Genomic DNA, 15,940 nt, shown 5'->3' with positions numbered 1-15,940 from the left:
CAATATTCGACGGAAGGCAGGAAAGGGTCTCCAGGACCGGGATTGGCGTCTGCTGGGAACATAGTCGGCAGATTTGTAGCGATAACCTAGACGGTACATAATGACGGATCTTGATTTTTATTTCTGCCCTCGTCGTGTAGTGCGGCAGAGGCCTGTAATGCACAGAGACTCCCTAAACAAGGTCCGGTGGATCTGCACGCGGCGTCCTCGCTGCAAACGCGTGCCTGTATGCCGTCCTGCGTCCCCCTGCCTGCTGCATCTGATGTCGCTTTCTATGGATATGCTTGGGAAGGCATTTGCTTCTCCGCGAAGACAGCCTTCCCGAACAATGGCCTGGCCAGATGAGGATTGAAAGAAATGGCAGCCTCGTGTCTATCATTTTGCATCGACCGAATACACCAGCGATACGCATATATATCACCTTCTCGCCTCTTTATCACCTTTCCTCTTCTCCGCATACGTCTCTAGCACCAACCCTAGTGTGGCCAGCGGTACCACACCAAAGCGATGTCAGACACCAGAAAACCCTACAGAGGCACTAGCCGTTCCTTAGCCATAGCACTCGATGTGGGAACAACATTCAGCGGCGTGTCATATGCGATCCTCGAGCCAGGCGAGGTTCCCAAGATACATGGGGTAACGAGGTATGGTTTATCACATATTGCATGAGGCAGGCTGGTCCAACGCGACATATATGCAGATTCCCCGGTCAAGAACATGTGGCCGGCAATTCCAAGATCCCCTCGATCATATACTATGATAGAGAGGGCAAGATGATGGCTGCCGGAGCCGAGGCAGAAGGTGCATCTGTCGAAGCGCAGGCAGAGGATGAAGGGTGGACGAAAGCCGAACTGTAAGAATGAACAGACATTGCACGTCTATGATAACTTAAATCGCGCAGGTTCAAGTTACGATTACGTCCGAAGACCATGAAGCTGCAGATGAACGGCATGCGGCTAAGTCCTCTACCCAACAAGAAAACACCCGTTGAGGTCTTCGGTGACTTCCTGGGTTATTTGTTCCGCTGTACGCGGAGCTTTATCGAGGACACCCATGCAAACGGCCCTGCGCTCTGGCGAAACGTCAAGCACGACATTCAGTTCGTCCTCAGTCATCCGAATGGCTGGGAAGGCGCTCAGCAGACGAAGATGCGGCGCGCAGCCATATACGGCGGATTGATTCCAGATACGGACGAAGGAAAGGCGCGCATACGGTTCGTGACGGAGGGTGAAGCTAGTTTGCACGCATGCGTCCTGAACGGATTGGCTGCCGATGTCCTGTCGGTGCGTGATTTCCCTGTGTGGCAGCTCGAAGGGAGAGGTAGTTGACGTCATGCAATATAGGATCCATCAGGACATGGTTTCATAGTAGCGGATGCAGGAGGTGGGACACTGGACATCAGTTCATATGCGATACGTGGTACATCTCCGCTGGTGATCGAGGAGATAGCCCCACCAGACTGTAAGTTAGTACCGACGCAGCCGCAGAGGAGATCACTTATATCAGTCGATAGGTATCTTCGCGGGCTCCGTATTTGTTAGTCGACGAGCGAGAGCCTTCCTCGAAGGTAATTTCCGAACACGCCTTCCTCAGGCGAAAGTATATTAACTTTCTGCTTAGAGAAACTGAAGAACTCGAAATATGGCACCCCAGACTCTTTGGACCATATCACTCGCCGTTTCGACGAGACAACCAAGAGACTGTTCAGAGACAAGAAAGATACTCAATTCATTCCGTTTGGCTCTCCTCTCGACAAGGACTTATCAGTCGGCATACGAGGAGGTCAGCTGAAGCTGAGCGGGTGAGTTTACCGTCCTTGATGGATTTGCAGTATCTAATCGCCCGTACGAAGGGAGGAGGTAGCTCGGCTATTTGAACCGTCGATAGAGGCGGCTGTGCAGGCCATCAAGTCCCAAATGCAGGCTTCTACCGGAGTAGTCAAGGTCCGTGCATTCAGGTGTTAAATGCGGCTAGGTAATGATTCACCTCTCTCTGCCAGTCTGTTTGGCTCGTGGGCGGTTTTGCGGCAAGCCCGTGGCTCTTCGGTCAATTGGTAGAACGATTGGCGCCTCTGAACGTGACTGTCAGCCGACCCGACAGCCAAACGTGAGTATATGCCATAGTAGTGTTCTCGACACACTGAACAAACTGTGTTGATAGATCGAAGGCGGTTGCTGACGGTGCCATTGGATTCTACTGTGACCACCACGTCTCTGCTCGCATGTCCAAGTTCATGTACGGTGTTGAGTACCTCCGGGAATTCGATCCTCACGACCCGGATCACGTCGCCCGCCAGCACAGGATGTGTGAACTTCCATCCGGCCCCAAATTGCTTCTTGATGCGTTCGACTGCATTTTAGCACGGGTATGCCTCATTTTGATCAATTGGAGATAACTGTGACTTACTCTAATCTCTAGAGCGTGCGTGTCAAAGAATCAACAGTCTTCAGCAGAAAGTACTGCACAGAACTCACGAGTCTCTCGACGCTCTCTGTCTTTGAGGTTGAGATCTGGTGTTACCGAGGCGGTGATGTTGTTCCTAAGTGGATCCTGCGCGATTCAGGTACGTGTTCCTCTGACAGAAGCACTACCGAGGGACATCGTGCTAATGCAGGTCTATAGATGTATTCTCCACGTTGTGTATTGTCCGAGCAGACCTCTCGCCCTTGGCTGGAAGTGCGCAACCCAAGCAAGGGAAGAACGGCAAGACGTACTGGACCATCGTGTTCAGCATCGAGATTCATTTCGGCTTGACCGAGTTTAAAGCCAGAATCAAATGGGTCGATAACGTGCGTCCTTGTCTTCTTCCCGAATAACATAAACTCACGCAGGGCCTGATCCAGGGCAAGACAAGATAGTAAGTATCATGCTTCTAGACGATTTTGGAGCTTAACGTTCCCTGTTCAACAGCGGACCAGCATCCATTATCTACAATGAGAGCGGTCACCGTGCAGATGAGGATGGCTCGGACAATATGGAAGATGATGTTGCTACTGTGCTGTCCCGGGCACCGTCTGCTTCGGCCTCACCTTCAGCGTCGAGGGAATCCGTCGCCTCCGGGACCAGGAGCAGCAGAACTACGCCTCCTGAAGCTGCGAGCGCTAACGGGGCGTACTTAGGGGTGCCCCGCAGCACTCCGTCCCGGGGCACATTATCCCGCCACACTAGCCATGAACGTCAACCGTCAGTCTCACGTGCCCCGTCAAACCTTGGCCAGTTTGAGGTCGAAAGCGCCAGGCCTGTCCAGAAGGTCGATAGCGTAGGCAGTGAAGCAGCACGATCCATGGACAAAGGCAAGGCCAAAGAGACTCCAAGATCATCTCGTCGCTCCAGTCAGTCGACCTCGGCAAGTGGTGGTCTCAGTGCTACGCTGTCAGCTGTATGGGGAGCAGTCACTTCTTCACCTGTTATCGCAGAGTCGCCGCCCAAAGCTTCGCCGAGGCCTGCCGAGGCTGCTATCAACACCAACCTGTCACGGACGATCTCGCAATCAGCAGAGAAGACGGAGAGTCCTGTTTTGCCCCCAGGATCAGCTGCCCGTACCGCATTCTTTGCATCTCTCCCTGGTGGTTTCCCCTCTAACGAGCCGCATTCCACGTTATTTGCCTCCGCTCCTCATACTCCCAAAGATCAGGGACCTATCGTAACCTTCAGTGATGTGCCTACTGAGCCGCCGAAGGTCGAAGAAATGCCACCCATCGCAGAGGCGTCGTACGAGCCTCCTGCTACCGCTTCGGCCGCCAGGACACCAAGCATCAGGTCGTCTAAGCCGCCAGCCTCGGTGCAACGTACTCCCAGCGCTGACAACACGCATCTGAGCCCTAACGTCGGGAAGTCACCGAAGCCCCCGGCGTCGGCACAGCGGACTCCGACGAACGATAAGAAGGACTTCAGCCCAGCGTCAGGAAAGTCTCCCAAGCCGCCAGCGTCGGCTCACCGGACTCCCGCCAATGAGGGCGGAGATTTAGCGGCATCAGCGGCTTCATCACCTGGTCAAGGGGGTTCGGCGTCCCCGTGGAAGAAGGCTTCCACTCCGAAATCTACGGCCAGTCCGAGAGCCCAAGAGGTGCAAGCATCCGCGACAGCGACATCTTCGCCTAAGCCGGCTGCGGAGGTCACGCCGACTAGGGATGAGAACGCATCTGACCCTGCTCCACCTGGTGCTCTCGAGACAAGCGTCAGTGCGCCAGAGCCTGCGGCAGCTGCTCCCACAAGTGCCGAAGTTGTAGCAGCTGAGAGCAACGTCGAACTGGGTCTGACTGAATCTGTGCCGCTTGATAGCGAGGCCAAGAAGGACGCACTTGACAATGAGTTCTCGTCCTTGCTAGACACCGCAACTGGGAGTTCCGGGCTGCTCGATGCCGTCCTTGGGTCAAGTACCGAGAAGAAAGAGGAAGAGACTTCCGGCGGCCTTCTCGGTGGCTGGGGAGGAGGCTGGGGCAATAAGGCAAAAGGCGGCGACGCTAGAGGGTGGGGAACCGGACTTGGTAGCTGGGGTAGCTCTGGGACTGGTGCTGCTACTGGTGGGTGGGGCAGTGGTGCCGCCGCCGCCGCCGCCGCACCCGGGGGTGGTACGGGCGGTGGATGGGGAACCGGGACATCTGGTTGGGGCCTGGGCGGTTGGAGTTCGTCTAACAAGGCAGAAGAATCTACAATTACCGCGACGCCGAAACCGTCGGACACAGTCCTTCCGCCAGAAGGTGGTAGTGCGAACCCTGAAGAGAACAAACCGGTAGAAGAAGCGAACGCAGGCGGGTCCACGGACGTGCTTGCTCCCTCCGAGGATGCGAAGCCTGCTGAACCTTCCGCTTCAGAAGAGCAGCCGAAACCTGAAGGAGACGCTGCTCCTGCGGACGGCGAAGCTCCTGCTGAAACCAGTGGGCTCGAGGTACCCTCCGCTCCAGATCTGTCGAGGTCAACATCTGCTACGACAGAGACTGCTGCAACTGGAGAGGGAGGCGAAGAAGAAGAAAAGGAGAAGGACACCGGTAATACTGGCGGTGGTGCAGGGAAGAAGGGAAAGAAGGGCAAAGGTGGCGGCGGCGGCGGCGGAAAGGGCAAGAAAGGCAAGAAGTAATGTCGCATCGATGGTGTGATTCACAAATCGGCAAGGGATTGGTACGGGTTTCGCGTGTATCTTTAGTTTTCAACTTAATCCCCGTATCTTCCACGAGGTTGCTAGCTCTAGGATGGATTGTCATCGTTCGTGCTTTTGTATTTGTAGTGGCTGTCGCATGCTCTCGTATATGCTTAGACACCATGCTGTATCAAATATATGCCAATGCGATATACATGCACGTATACGCTTGCTTAGACTGCACTGGCCATGCGGTGCTGCGAGCGACCGCAGAATATTCACGTACTTGCAGGTCATTCCGTGTTCGATTCGTGGCTTCCAACCCCCGCGTTTCTTCTGGACCGATTCTGAGAGATTTGACCCCTTACTAGTAGGTCTGAACCAGTACTAGTATACTGTATCAGGGCGTCCATGACCGTGGGCCGGAGGCGTGCGGGTAATGCCGGGACTACCTTCCAGACAGGTATCTTTTGCCATATATATAGAGCTCTTGTACTAACTGTTGTGGCACCGGCGATGTGCTGCTGGTTTGGCAGGATTAGAAAACCTGACCACCTACACCAGAATTGTTTCTGTGGTTGCACTTACTGCACAGGCACGTCTTCTATGGCCACATTAGTCATGTCTGGGCAGGGCCCGAGGACCGGCGGATGGTTACATGTCATCGACCCATGAAATTCTGCTGAACAGATACGTGACTTAAGTACTCCGCCCTATAGCTGTTCAGAAAATAGATATAAATAATCATCCCCGCTCCCCCCTTGCACTCCTCCAGCGGTTGCTTGATAGGAACTATCTAGCAAGTGCCTCCGCTCAAGCCAACCTGGAACCCGTCTCCCGCCCACCGACCGGAGTGGTCACCGTTGCCAGACCAGCACGTACTGAGAATATCCTCAGCAATGCTCTTCAGCGTAGCGCCATCCGTCTGCCCGCCGAGGGCGTCGACGCCCGTCGAGCGGGTGTTGGCGGTCATCGTGACTGTGCCCTGCGTGCCGTCTTCGTTGAGGAACGCGACCTGGCAGCAGGCGGAGCCGCCACCCTGGCTGTGGCTGAGGCAGCTCGAGCCGAAGCCGAAGTCTGTGTCGCGGCCGGGGACGCCGAAGTCCTGGAGGTTCGTGTTGAGCTGGTTGATGATGTCTTGCGCGAATGCTTGGGGGATACCCTTGTCGCCCTGGTCGCAGAAGACGCGGCCGTCCCCGGGAGCGGGGGCCGCTGCGACGAGGGAAGCGAGGGCGGAGACGGTGAGGGCGATAATCGTGGAACGCATTGTGATTATTATGAGTGGCTGCAATGCTGTATCAGTTGTCTGCTCAAGCGGGAGTAAAGCTTGTGACTCACAAGGTGTAGTAAAGAGTGAGCGGTAATTAGATGAGTAGTCGTAGAAAGTGCAAAGAAGTCGATGAGTCGTGTGGAGGAACCGGTCCTGGGATTAACAGCAAGAAACAGCAGGGCTTTTATAGTGGTCCGGACGCCCTGGGAGTGGACATCGATACAGCCAAGGTAGCGTACCCATGGAACGCAAACACCTTTTCTCAGGCAAGAACCGCAAGGACAACTGGGTAACCGTACGAGCGCATCGTCAGGAGATATCTCCGTTGATGTGTTCAGCGCTTGTTAACTCCGTCTGTCTTAACCACATTTAAGCTATCTTCGGCGCGTAGGGGAGTATTTGCCTCCCTTGTGCTTTTAATGTTTCCTGCAAAGTTCAGTAACATCCAGGTCCTGGATAGAGTAACATTGAAGAAGATGCCGGCGCCAGTGACTGGTCCCGGTCGTGGCCGCCGTAAGCCTTGGTACAGAAAGATCAACTTCCAAGCCAAACAAGTCCTTGTAAAACTGTAACATGGTGAACCTAGATGGCGATTCCAAACACATTTCGGCATTGATTATTCCGGTGAGGGCGATGAAGATTATGATGCATATGTTATCGATGTGCACAGATATTGCTCGGGCGGTGGGCGCGAGAATGTACATCTATCGCTGGGGTCTGGTAACGTACCCACGTAGAAAAAAAAAATCCCAGCGAAGTTATGGACATGCAAGGGGGCTATATCTATGGACTGGAATGGAGCGCGTTGAAGGTGAGTCACAGCTTGAATAGAGAGCGTGACTCTTGACTTATGTGACAGGCACAATGTACATTTATAGTATGTCTTACCTTATCGGGAATGCCTGTGGCACCAGGCCATCCCACAAGACAACAAGAGGATTCGCTGCTAGTCCATGCATACACCCTTAGGGCGCGTTGTGACATGAATATGTTTCTCTGAATGAAGGAGAAAGAAGAAAGACACCGTACCAGCTGACAGAACGCCAACATCACCCATCACGCGCTCGCGCCCTTATCAGTAGATTTCTCCGGTAGAGCGCGCACCGCAGTCGAGCAGGAACATTGAAGAAGCTGATCACTGGCAGAGCATTTGGATCGATCATCTCCCCGTCGAGCCCGAGCGCAACGTTTCAGATTGGTGAGGGATTAACCTGTGAGTCTAGTAATCTTCAGGTCTGATCCAAGTTACGAGGTACAAGGACGACTCGGCTAGACGATACAAAAGTGACCCAATCCTGATCCATTCGTAGCCAGTTCGGCCCAAATACTAGTACCGGTAAAGTAGCATTCGTTTGGAAGGCGTACCTGGAGCTCTTTGCGTCTTCATGCTAAACGTGCAAGTAAGAATAACCAGCTAGCTTGATCACCTTACTGAGAATCATATTGATACATTGAATTTGCATCTTCTCGCGTGCGCTGTTCAGTGCAACGCGTCTACGCGATCGACGATTTTAGCAACAGATAATATGGGGAGGGGGGGGGGCAAGCCCAGCCGCCTACCTCCTTCCCCCTACTTCGCGTACTGCTCTATTGCCACGCCCTCCCCATGAGCACTCAGCTGCTCCCTCAGACTCTGCTCCATGGTCTTCAACGGCCTCCCAACAATCTCGCCCAGCAGCGGATCGACGATCGCCGTCTCGCCCCTCTTCATGGCCTCGAACGTCGTCGCCCATTTCCTCAAGAAGTCTTCGGTGCCCCTGACGTTCTGCCCGCTGGGGTCGAGGTGCTTCTGGACGTATTCATCGATGGAGACTATGTTGAGCTTAATCTCCCGTCCGAGGATGTTCGAGATGAGCGTGGACAACTGCGCGAGGGTGAGTAGGTTGGCCTGCGGGCCGGAGAAGAGGATGGTTTGGTTGTCGAAACGGGAGTCGGAGGGAGGGAGTGCGAGCAGTCGAGCGGTTGCTTCGCCCAGGTCTTCACGGCATGCCCAGGCTATGGGGCCGTCTCCTGGGACGAACACTTCGTTGTCTTTCGACGGGTCGAAGAAACCTTAACCAACTTCAGTGGAAGAAGTGTCATGCGCAACTGAACATCGTACCAAAGTAGAGCGGGTAACTTTCGTTGTATATCCCTTCCCTAATGATCGTATACTTCAACCCGCTCTTCTTCAAGTACGCCTCCGTGTCCAAATGGGCCTGCATTACAGCCGCACAGCTCTCTGGCTTCGTCCCATACCCAAACGCCAGGCTCGTATAATACACATGCCTCACCCCCGCCCGCTTCGCCGCATCGATCGCGTTGACGTGGTTGCGCACGCGTAGCTCGTGCGCGATGGACGGGTACGAGACGATGAGCACCTTGTCCGCGCCGGCAAACGCGGCGTCGAGGGTCTCCGGCGCGCCGTAGTCGCCCCGGCGGACGTGGATGCCGCTGGCCTGGAGGTGCTCCGGGAGGCCCGCCGGGTTGTGCAGCGAGACGGTGATTTCGGAGGGGGGGACGAGCGTGAGGAGGTACTTGAGGACTTGGGAGCCGAGCCCGCCGGTTGCGCCGGTGACGACGATCATCCTGGATGGAGGTGAGCGATGGATGGATTGGTGAGGACGGGGGTGAAGAATGGAGACATCGATGACGAGGATTGAGCCGCGTTATCCATTCTACAGCGAGGTGGATCTAATCTTATCAGCAAATGTCCCACGATTGTGGCACACAGTCGGTGGCTGTGCTCATCTAGCCTGAGTGTGGGTTGTGGCGTCAGGGTCTGGTCTGCCACACTCGCCCTCGTCCGCCACCTCTAATGAATTACATCGTGCATGAACTCAGCTTCATCAGTGCTGCGTCGGACAGAGAAACAGCAGGGGCGGGAATGTAACCGCCCAACGCCACGGTGGGTCCACCGGATGTGTCGATCACGCATCCGCGCGGAAGCAAGTAGCAGGCTCGCATGAAATCATACTCTATGCTATCATCCCTAGGCCATTCCTGCACGGGCCTATGATCGTCACCACTCGGGGTACCTTGGCACACATTCCTGATGCCGCCCCTTGTCGCACAAGTTGATGTCCTCACGTTCCCCGCCCGGCTCTCATCTCGTTCCCCATTATCCCGCTCGCCTTTGATTTAACTGCACTTCATCCAAACTTCTACTACCCATTCTAGGGACCGTCTAGTAAATGCCTGGTATACCTCCGGGCTTATTGGTCCTTCTTCTGGGTAACTCCGTCATAACGAAGTATAACGCCAGTAAGTCCAAGCTCTCCGTATGCGTTGTCCTGTGACGTTTTATGTATTCTCACCTTTTATTTAGTTGCTGCGGCAACATGGCTAGTATGGGATTTCTTTATCTCTATCGAAGACGAGGTCGAACTTATATGGAAGTAAGAACTCGTCTGATATTTTTTCTTGGACCTTCACATAACGATCTATGACTTGCTTCAGGTCACGGAATTCCTTACCCAAATACCTCTATTTTTTCTCTCGGTACTTCGGCATGTTCATGCAAGTCTTCCTCGCTGCCGGTGCGCAGCCCTTGTAGTACGCGCCACATCTTCATTTTATATCTGCCTTTCACTAACGACTGTCGGGTATCAGCTGTAAAGAGTGGTTGGTGTTTGAAGCGATGTGCGATCTTCTTTCTATCTTATTGTTTGGACGCAGCAATGCTGAAAGCGATGCCGATCTCTACAGTACCTTCGCGCTGACCGTTACAGCCGTCGAGATATCCATGATCCTGCGCATCCAGGCGTTGTACGGCGGCAGCCGCACCGTCCTCGTCCTCTTACTCTCAGTTCTGGCTGGTGTGTCGCCTACCGTTTTGTCTCGCCTTTGTCGACCACGCTCACCCACGCGATTTCACTTCTAGTTGAAATACTCGTACGTCCCTTCCCTCCAGCTCGCACTTCACGTTTATCCACACTTTATGTCTTGCCAGTGTTTCAGCATCATTACTGTCATCGGATACAGGGCCGCGACGCCCTCCCTCCGTCCCTTCCCGGAGCAGTGGCCCATCAAAGGGTGCATCATGACAAAAATCCCGAAGATCTTCGAGCTATGCTGGTACGTATGCACCTCGCCGTGTCATTTTTGGTTACTAACGAGCAGAAGGTTACCGACCCTGATCTGCGAGTCCCTCTTGTTCTCTCTGACGGCGTACAAGTGCCTCGCCTCCGGACCGCGGTTCCGGTCTGGGTTCCACACCCCGACGCATGTCAAGTTCTTCAGGGATGGGATCGTCTATTATGCACTGTGCGTGTTGCATGCACCTCTCCCGTCCATTTGTATGACGGATGCTGACAAGCTATTTCGCTCCTCAGGACATTCGGTAAGCATGCCACCTGGTGGTCTTAACGAGTACATATCCTGAAGGATAGTGGTGCTACTAGTGGCCCTGTTGTTCTATACCGTGTCGTGGCATATCTCGAGGACGAGGCTTGCTAGTGCCGCTTTGATGCAAGTCTCTACCGATTGATGCCCGTACGTTTCTCATTGACTTACTGTTCACGCTAGATGGATGGGATCCGCAGTTTCATACTCAGTGCGTACATCCTCCTCCATTCACTTCGTACTCCCACTTACTTCTGCGTGACCTCCACGATTCTATCACACTCCGCTATTCTATCATATTCCGCTATACCGCACAATTCACGCACTCAGGGTTCCCACCTCCTGCTCGGCCTCCGCAAAGTCGTCGCGCATCGCAGAGCATCCGCAGCAGACGTGGCTGTCGACGCAGGGCTTGCATATTTTGGTTCGGCAGACGCGGAGTCTGGCGTGTGCGCAAGGCGAAGAAGACCGTCCAAATCCGATACTAGCGAGGAGGGAATTGCAGGGGCCCCGCAGTTGGAGAGAAAATCCAGCTCTACTGTGGATGGAGCAAATGTGCGTCTATCGGAGGATCTTATAGAGCAAGTAGATCGTTTTCCGCCTGACTCGAATTGAATAATTTTGGAAACAAACGAGCTTTCGACTTCAGTATCGGCATTATATGTCAACTACGGTGTTCATTGAGTCGCCGGAATCCTTCTAAATTGACCGTATGCATGTAGGACCCCTGATAATAGGTATCAAGGCTTTACTTTAAATCCTGAGAATCCGACCTTTTTGTTCGCGCCAAATTCCCGGATTTGGTGCCGTTTTGTCCGCGAAAAATGTGGCCTGAGCGGATTTTGGCCGAAAATGTCCGCGATTCTGATCAGGGCTCTGCTTACAAGACCTTTGTCCGCGCTGTAGGATAAGGCATTAAAATGTATCAATTTTGCTCTTCTAGTAATGTATATCTATAGCACCACTCTATTCACCGTCAGAAATCATGTCCACACCGCTCGCCGCCTTGCGTTTGCGGCGGAATTTTGCCAGTTCTTCCACTGCGGGAGCCAACTCCGCCATCTCCGATTCGAGATGGAACTCGTTAAATAGAAACAGTCATGTTTCTAGTATGTGAAATACAATAACTTAATAAATGCTGGATAGACTTAGTCTACTATGAGATGGGATAGGGACCCACAATGGCCACATCCGTCGTATAGAGAAAAAGTTGAAAACACATGCCTGGAGGAGAATCGAACCTAGTATCCAGGAATCAACCAATCATACATGGGTCAAGCGGTAACCCCTGGACCACGAGACTATAGATGTCCGCACAAGCATAAGGCATCGATAGCGCATGGTATATATGTCCGCGAAAAAAATCAGACGTGCACCCGTTTTTGGGCCTTTCTGTCCGCGAAAAATAAGGCCCGGTGAGGTCTAATTTGGCTTGATTTGTCCGCGTTTCCACAAAGCCTTGATACCTATTATCAGGGGTCCTATGCATGTGTGGCGGTCGAGGCCACATTGTGGCGTGCGAACCTTTGTGGAAGGAGTTCTTCGAAGAAGTGGCTGTGCAGCTTCGAGAGGTACCGGCCAGATCCCGATCGACGATCGCAGGTTCAACTGGAACATCCTCCTATGCTTGTGCCAACCTCACGCCCATGCACATGTGCGGGGCCCCGATGGGCCTGGCGGCAACCCTCCTGCGCTCAAGTAAACGAAAGCAGGCCTTTCGCGTAAGGCGAACGGTCGAAATACCGCTAGGGTCTTGTGAATCATCCCCTTTTCTCCCAAAATTTCACCATTAAAATTAGTACTTCTGGTGAGTCAATTGCGTCCATCTGACGAGCAGTCTGGACGCCTTATCTTCGAATGTCATTAGCAAACCACTATTTTCGGCCGCTTGAATAGATACAATCCTGTCATCGCGTGTGGTTTCGAACAAGAGACTCTGCGCTACTGTATGTCTCAGACTGGCCGCGCTGTCGATGACCCGGGTGTACCGTCCGAGCGCACCGATCGCTGCCGTCTTAATTAAACTGCAGGCGGGACCGAGCCGTGCAGCCACCCTTGCCGCGACGTGGATGTGCTGCCGCGAGTGTATTGCAGGGGCGTGACTCTCCCTCTGCTGTCTGCCGCTATCCTCCTTCCGCGCGTGTCCGTGTCGGGGCACCGGTGAGGATATGGGGTAGGAGAGACAGGCAGTGTCCTCAATCTCCTTACCTCCAGCAAATTGTCTGTCGCATCAGTGCTCTAGCCCAGTCTGCTCCGCGCAGCAGCCATGTCAAGCATGGCACTACCTCCTCAGGCCTTTATCAAAGTTCTCGACAACGCGTGGATAACAAAATTCAACGCTGGTGAGCCTCGTTTGTCTGTAGACCCTCTTGCGCTTGTTGAAACCAACGGAATCGATTCCTTGAAGTTGCTGCCACTGCCTGGCTTTTATACGATTATTTCATATCATTGAACGATGAAATCGAGCTCATTTGGAAGTACGTCTTAGCTTGACCCTTAATCTGCCGTATATCATAGCTCACTTTCACGAATGTCTTTCGTTTGGTTGTCCAGATCCCGCACGTCCGTACCCAAGCTCCTGTACTTCATAGCTCGCTATTTCGGCCTCTTCATGCAAATCTTCTTCGCTACTGGTGCCGTGCCGATGTAGTACGTGCACCAACTTGTTCTACGTTCGTCCACTGTTCATGTTGGCTCGCCTGATATTAGCTGTTTATCCTGGCTCATTTTTGAATCCGCGTGAGTATCCCCATCTTTCTTACTCTGTGGTCGAGTGTTCATCTCACCGCTAGTTCGTTTGTGACTTTGGTGTGCGCGGTGGAGATCTCTATGATCCTCCGAGTGCAAGCGCTCTACGGCGGCAACCGCATCGTCCTCATGATTCTAATGTTGCTCCTCTTCGGTAAGTCCCGATACACCCTGTCCGGTCTCAGTTCACCGACTCCTCACCGTCCCAGGGGAGGCGATTGTACGTACACAGTCCAGCTTTTTCACAACACAGTCTAACGCTGTGGTAGACTTTTGGTGTCGTCGCAGCAATGGGGTTCGTTGTCGCTATCCCTGGTCTCATACCCTTTCCTGCGGGTTCACCGATTCGAGGGTGTGTCATGTCCGCCGATACAACGTTTTTCATGCAATGCTGGTAGGTGTCATCGTTTGTCTACCGCGAGTACCATTTTCGCATCTATGATATTTAGGGTTCCAACTCTGATATTCGAGTTCATCCTGTTCGCGTTGATGGCCTATAAGTGCCTGAGAAACGCGTACGGTAGAAAAACGCCCCTTCATGTGAAGTTCTTCAAGGACGGTACCGTGTATTTCGCCTTGTAAGTGGTGTCTTCCATTAGGTTAATTTGTTGAGGCATTAACGGATATTGCCTAGGATGTTTGGTTCGTCCTCCGCTAGGTCATGGCGGGTCATATATTAATCTTCAGTGTAGTTGCGCTTCTGTTCTATACGATCTCCTGGCACATTCCCGGATTGAGATTGACCGGCGGCGCTCTGGTGTATGTTCTTCTCACGCGAACGCGTCTCTTCTATATCACGGACTCATTGCGTGTCCACAGACGCTGGCTGGGCTCCGTCATCTCATATTCTGTGCGTATGACTCTTCCTATACCATTGCTTTCCCTTTTTATCGTCCGCGGCGTATCGTTCTGGTGCATCAGCCGTCGACTAACTGCGACTTTGTCTTTTAGGGTGCACATCTTTTATTGAGTATCAGAAGACTCGTCAGAGACCGGATGCAAGCAAACCAGCTTGAGGAGATGGCGGACATGGCAGTAGACTCGGGTCTCGCCAGGGTCGACTCCACATCATCCGCGATGTACCCTGTGTCCGAGACCTGGAGTCAAAGCACTAAAGTCGGCGCTCGCGGGAGCGGCTCAGAGGCCTCGATGAGCGACACCGCCCAGGCTAGTCCAGTGTCCGAGTACCTCCCGTGGCCCAAGATCATGCCCGAAGTGCCAGAGGAGAGTCGAACGACGTCTCCCGAATTCTCGCTTAGCGACGTTCAGAGTTCCCGGACGGAGAGATGGTGCTCCCAGGATACGGGATACCATACTCCATTCGTCGGCTATGGCAATGGCAGACCAGAGCTGATGCGCGATAACTCGCACGTCTGTCAGGGAGGCATCGACGAGGTGCCGGCGTCCAGCACCCCTGTCAGCAGGTGGAGGACATGGTGGGGTGGGGAGGACGCACATGAAGAGGACGCACAAGAAGGAAGTAGTCGTGTTAGGAGGAGAAGCATTGCACCCGAGCAGGGCCCCTGTGACTTGCACGATATCGAACTAGATGATTGGGATATGCGGTAATCACAACCTCCAGTCGCTACTACGAATGTATATACTCTGCACATATGTACTTGTACCATCATGCAATGTATTATCGCGAATGCGTCGCGTGTCGCTGTGTGGGTTTTTAGTTTATCTTGAGGTCGTCTGGTTTAGGCGCCATCGCTGAGAGCAGCTAGGGTGGCAATCACCCCACCGTCGGCAGTCTCAATCAGTTTGTGTATTGGCGGCAGATATCCTGTCTCGAAATAAACCTACCGGAAGATCGTCAAGTTCACCATCCTCGAGAGCCTCAAGATACAAGTTCATTAACATACGCCCGCAACTAACATGCCTCCGAGCAAGTGGATGACCATGATCCAAATAAAATACATTGACCTGTGCCAATGAAGAAGATACAAAATAGACCTCGTTACCGTCCTGGACGTCTCGTTTGAGTCAGCACTCGGAATCGTAAAACCTATCTAGCAAGTGCCTCCGCTCAACCCAACCTGGAATCCAGCTCCCGCCCACCGACCCGAGTGATCACCATTGCCGGACCAGCAGGTGTTCAGGATGTCGGTAGCCAGGCTCTTCAGAGTGGCCCCGTCCGTCTTGCCACCGAGCGCGTCGGCGCCTGTCGACTTGGTGTTGGCCGTCATCGTAACCGTGCCGACGTTGCCGTTCGTATTCAAGTACGCAACCTGGCAGCAGTAAGAGCCGCCGCCCTGCCAGTGGCTGTGGCTGAGGCAGCTCGACCCGAAGCCAAAGTCCCCGTCCCTGCCGGGGATGCCGAAATCCTTCTGGTTCGTGTTGATGTTGAAGTCAAAGGACCGGAGCGCAACAGCAGCGAGGGCTGTGGTGAACAAGCGCTGTCGGCCTCATTTCCAGTTTGCGAATATCTTTGCTGAGGAGCGAGGCTCTACGGCCAGACCTTGTTGCCCGAATAACGCGAAGCATTTCTGTTTCATTCACAATCCGGCAGGGCCACAACG

General features: G+C 53.5%; 6 protein-coding genes across 6 annotated transcripts in view; 3 read left to right on the top strand and 3 right to left on the bottom strand.

Annotated features, from left to right (window-relative positions):
• Window positions 1-507: 507 nt before the first annotated feature.
• GLOTRDRAFT_107491 (uncharacterized protein) lies at window positions 508-2,858 on the top strand (the record flags this gene model as incomplete). Its single annotated transcript, XM_007870758.1, has 12 exons — window positions 508-644; window positions 701-853; window positions 902-1,283; window positions 1,344-1,461; window positions 1,514-1,567; window positions 1,621-1,801; window positions 1,853-1,943; window positions 2,000-2,106; window positions 2,161-2,365; window positions 2,419-2,563; window positions 2,623-2,789; window positions 2,832-2,858. 12 exons carry the CDS (start codon window positions 508-510, stop codon window positions 2,856-2,858), a joined length of 1,767 nt encoding a protein of 588 aa, XP_007868949.1.
• A 3,015-nt stretch (window positions 2,859-5,873) lies between these two features.
• On the bottom strand, window positions 5,874-6,344 carry GLOTRDRAFT_131906 (uncharacterized protein; the record flags this gene model as incomplete). The annotated part of the gene is made up of 1 exon (XM_007870757.1): window positions 5,874-6,344. One exon carries the CDS (start codon window positions 6,342-6,344, stop codon window positions 5,874-5,876), a length of 471 nt encoding a protein of 156 aa, XP_007868948.1.
• Window positions 6,345-7,917: 1,573 nt separating this feature from the next.
• GLOTRDRAFT_95538 (NAD P-binding protein) lies at window positions 7,918-8,914 on the bottom strand (the record flags this gene model as incomplete). Its single annotated transcript, XM_007870756.1, has 2 exons — window positions 7,918-8,399; window positions 8,449-8,914. The coding sequence occupies 2 exons, from the start codon at window positions 8,912-8,914 to the stop codon at window positions 7,918-7,920; spliced, it is 948 nt and encodes a 315-aa protein (XP_007868947.1).
• Window positions 8,915-9,520: 606 nt separating this feature from the next.
• On the top strand, window positions 9,521-10,694 carry GLOTRDRAFT_131904 (uncharacterized protein; the record flags this gene model as incomplete). Its single annotated transcript, XM_007870755.1, has 8 exons — window positions 9,521-9,590; window positions 9,655-9,724; window positions 9,786-9,881; window positions 9,939-10,144; window positions 10,210-10,220; window positions 10,279-10,403; window positions 10,452-10,592; window positions 10,661-10,694. 8 exons carry the CDS (start codon window positions 9,521-9,523, stop codon window positions 10,692-10,694), a joined length of 753 nt encoding a protein of 250 aa, XP_007868946.1.
• A 2,790-nt stretch (window positions 10,695-13,484) lies between these two features.
• GLOTRDRAFT_117428 (uncharacterized protein) lies at window positions 13,485-14,176 on the top strand (the record flags this gene model as incomplete). Its single annotated transcript, XM_007870754.1, has 6 exons — window positions 13,485-13,572; window positions 13,628-13,638; window positions 13,688-13,812; window positions 13,868-13,996; window positions 14,053-14,060; window positions 14,111-14,176. Coding segments are annotated over exons 1-6 (411 nt in total), but the record flags the coding sequence as incomplete, so codon positions are not given.
• Window positions 14,177-15,430: 1,254 nt separating this feature from the next.
• GLOTRDRAFT_131902 (uncharacterized protein) overlaps window positions 15,431-15,940 on the bottom strand; it is a gene marked incomplete at both ends in the record, with an annotated part of 1,019 nt that continues 509 nt past the window's right edge. The window contains one exon of the mRNA XM_007870753.1: window positions 15,431-15,817. Within this exon, the coding sequence (XP_007868944.1) occupies window positions 15,431-15,817 (387 nt within the window). The remainder of the gene's footprint in view (window positions 15,818-15,940) is intronic.

Source organism: Gloeophyllum trabeum (genome assembly GCF_000344685.1).
Source record: "Gloeophyllum trabeum ATCC 11539 unplaced genomic scaffold GLOTRscaffold_00012, whole genome shotgun sequence".
Lineage (NCBI taxonomy): Eukaryota > Fungi > Basidiomycota > Agaricomycetes > Gloeophyllales > Gloeophyllaceae > Gloeophyllum > Gloeophyllum trabeum.
Note: the sequence above shows the minus strand (reverse complement) of the source record. Positions and strands in the feature narration are given on the sequence as shown.